General features: G+C 63.3%; 1 gene segment (V, D, J or C); it reads left to right on the top strand.

The window, feature by feature from the left end:
- The first annotated feature begins 1,304 nt into the window (after positions 1-1,304).
- On the top strand, positions 1,305-2,878 carry LOC120380439. The segment is given in 2 exon segments: positions 1,305-1,861; positions 2,158-2,878. Coding segments are annotated over 2 exon segments (687 nt in total).
- The last annotated feature ends 496 nt before the right edge of the window (positions 2,879-3,374 follow it).

Below are 3,374 nucleotides of genomic sequence, written 5' to 3' on the forward strand. Positions count from 1 at the left end.
CTCAGAGGGGCTGGGCTCAGAGCTGGGGGCAGGGCTGGGGAGGGACAGGGGTGTCCGGCTCAGAGCTGGGGGCAGGGCTGGGGAGGGACAGGGGTGTCCGGCTCAGAGGGGCTGGGCCTGAGCTGGGGGTCAGGGCTGGGGAGGGACAGGGGTGTCCAGCTCAGAGGGGCTGGGCTCAGAGCTGGGGAGGGACAGGGGTGTCCGGCTCAGAGGGGGAGGGACTGGGGTGTCCGGCTCAGAGCTGGGGGCAGGGCTGGGAGGGACAGGGGGTGTCCGGCTCAGAGGGGAGGGACTGGGGTGTCCGGCTCAGAGCTGGGGGCAGGGCTGGGGAGGGACAGGGGTGTCCAGCTCAGAGGGGCTGGGCTCAGAGCTGGGGGCAGGGCTGGGGAGGGACAGGGGTGTCCGGCTCAGAGGGGAGGAACAGGGGGTGTCTGGCTCAGAGCTGGGGGCAGGGCTGGGGAGGGACAGGGGGTGTCCAGCTCAGAGGGGCTGGGCTCGGAGCTGGGGGTCAGGGCTGGGGGAGGGACAGGAGGGTGTCCGGCTCAAAGGGGGAGGGACAGGGGTGTCTGGCTCAGAGCTGGGGCAGGGCTGGGGAGGGACAGGGGTGTCCGGCTCAGAGGGGGAGGGACAGGAGGTGTCCGGCTCAGAGGGGGGGAGGGACAGGGGGTGTCCGGCTCAGAGCTGGGGGTCAGTGCTGGGGGAGGGACAGGGGGGTGTCCGGCTCGGAGCTGGGGGTCAGTGCTGGGGGCGGTCAGGGGGGTGTCCAGCTCAGAGAGGCTGGGCTCGGAGGGGGAGCAGAGAGTGTCCAGCTCAGAGGGGCTGGGCTCAGAGCTGGGGGTCAGGGCTGGGGGAGGGACAGGGGGTGTCCGGCTCAGAGGGGTTTACACGCTGCTTACTCCTGCCTCCCCCCTTTCCCAGAGCCACAGCGCCGGGTCCAAACGCGGCCCTGGACGGAGCTAAGGCGGCCTGGCTCCATAGCTCCCACCGCTCAGCCGCAGCTGGCAGCACCGCCCCTGACCAGGCCGCTCCCAGCGGGAGACGCTCAGGCCCCGCCGGAGCCCCGCCGCTTTAGCTCTGTCCAGCCCTGCTCCTGGAGCCGTGCGCTGCTCGCGGGGGAAGGCGGAGGCGCGGGGAGCCTCTGACATTCTCGTGGGGGCCCCTGTGGGGCCTGGGGCAAATTGCTCCCCGGCCCCCCTCTGGGCGGCCCTGTTCCCACCGGGCTTCTCATTCCCACCCCCGGGCAGCGCTGAACGAGACTTTCCGCAGGAAGCAGCAGCTGCAGCTTTGGGTCTCACCAGACGGGGGCGCTGCGCCCAAGCAGAGCGGAATTCGAGTGACCCCAGCGCCAGGCGATGAAAGCCCGGAGGGGCAGAGAGTTAATTCTGCAGCCGCCTGGGTGGGAAACACGCTTCCCTTGGGGCCTGTCCTGTGCTTTGCAGGTTTCCAAGGAATCAGCAGGAGGGAAAGGACTGTAAATCTGTGTAGAGGAGTGGGAGAAAGGACAGTCCCCTGTGCCAAATGGAGCTCCCTGTGCTCTTCGGAAAGAACCGACAACTGTGAAATCACAGACATGAACTCAAAATGTGATGGGCGCCAATGGAGGGGCGAAGGAAGGAAGGGCAAAGTGGACACTAATTAGAAACTGACTGAAGAGCAGTAGCTAGAGATCGCGCTTTGTAGTGCGGTGGCGGGTGTGTGTGATGTTTATGCAAATCTCAGCTCCGGCTTCCCCCATACAACGGCAAACCCCGGCTTCTCCCCCGCTCCTGGCTGCCAGAGAACTGGATTTCCTTGGCTGCGCTCTCCTACTGGAAGATGAAATCGTTGTTATCCGCTCTGTGTTTGCTGTCCGTCTCGCCCTGTGAGTGTCTAGGGCAGGCGGTGGGGAAATGATCGCGGCAGGGCGGCTTTAGCGAGTGCGGGGCCGCTTCGGGGGCTTGTACTCACCGGGCCGCGCTCTGGCCGGGATAGCGGGGCCGCGGGACTCGCCGCGCTCTGGCCGGGATAGCGGGGCCGCGGGACTCGCCGCGCTCTGGCCGGGATAGCGGGGCCGTGGGACTCGCCGCGCTCTGGCCGGGATAGCGGGGCCGCGGGACTCGCCGCGCTCTGCCCGATGCTCCGGCCGGGGTAGTTACTATTTAACTCTAATTCCCTCAGGGGTCCTGTCCGCTACGCAGCTGGTCCAGTCCGGCCCAGGAGCGGTGAAGCCCGGAGACACCCTCACACTGACCTGCGCTGTCTCTGGGACCTCCATTAGCAGCGATACCGCCTGGCATTGGGTCCGGCAGCCTCCCGGGACAGGGCTGCAGTGGATGGGATGGGTGTATCCATATGGCGGGAGCACAGGCTACGCCCCGTCTCTCCAAGGCCGAACCACCATCGCCGCAGACACCGCCAAGAACCAGTTCTCGCTGCAGCTCCGCTCGCTGACAGCTGCAGACACCGGCACCTATTACTGCGCCCGGCAGGCGCACAGTGACACGGAGCAGAGCGTTCGTACAGAAAGGGGAAGTAATTTCCACACACCCGTTCAGGGCCCTTGGACAGGAATTTCCCCTGTAGTGGCTGAGGCACCGGGGATATTTACAGGAGGCAAAAGGAATAAAATGGGTTTATTCAACCTTGTTCCCTGTAAAGAGAGACTTGGAGAAGGACTCGTTCCGCCCCATAGCAGGAAAGTGACGAGCACACACACACACACACACAGAGCCCTCATTCTGATAAAGATCAAAGCTGTATCTTCTCCTGATGCCCAGTTGCCTTCCCTTTCGTTAAGGCTGTTTGTCAGACGTGTCTAAAACCAGCCTTTCTTACTGTGACGGAGCAGGTCGGATTTGACCTGGGAATGTTGCAGGGAGGTTACATTGGAGATGGGAAGAAATCTACCTGCACTGTAACCTGAGCCAGGAGGGGGGTTGGGCTCACCTGCCTGGGAGACTGGACAAAGGGAGGAGGAGACGGAAGGGTGAAGAGAGGGGCTGCAGGGATTTTTGGTTTCAGTTTGGGCTGGGTGGTTGAATGCCGGGAATCCCAAGCTGGGGTCTAAGCTCCCTGAACCCCCAGAAGGACTTGATTGAGGGGTCCTGGTGGTGCCTACAAGCTCTGCTGTAGCCTGCGTTCCTGTTGTCCAATAAACCTTCTGTTTTACTGGCTGCCTGAGAGTCACTGTGAGTCCCAGGAAGAGGGGTGCAGAGCCGGACTCCCTCACACTCCATGACACTTACCTTGAAGTTGCAGCTCTTTCCCCACCAGGCAACCTGTGGAACTCTTCACCAGAGCATGTTGTGAAGGCCAAGACTAGAACAGGGTTCAGAAAAGAACTCGAGAAGTTCATGGAGGATAGGACCATGAATGGCTATGTAGTGAGGCGGCCT

This window comes from Mauremys reevesii, linkage group 13 (genome assembly GCF_016161935.1).
Source record: "Mauremys reevesii isolate NIE-2019 linkage group 13, ASM1616193v1, whole genome shotgun sequence".
NCBI classification, from domain to species: Eukaryota; Metazoa; Chordata; order Testudines; family Geoemydidae; genus Mauremys; species Mauremys reevesii.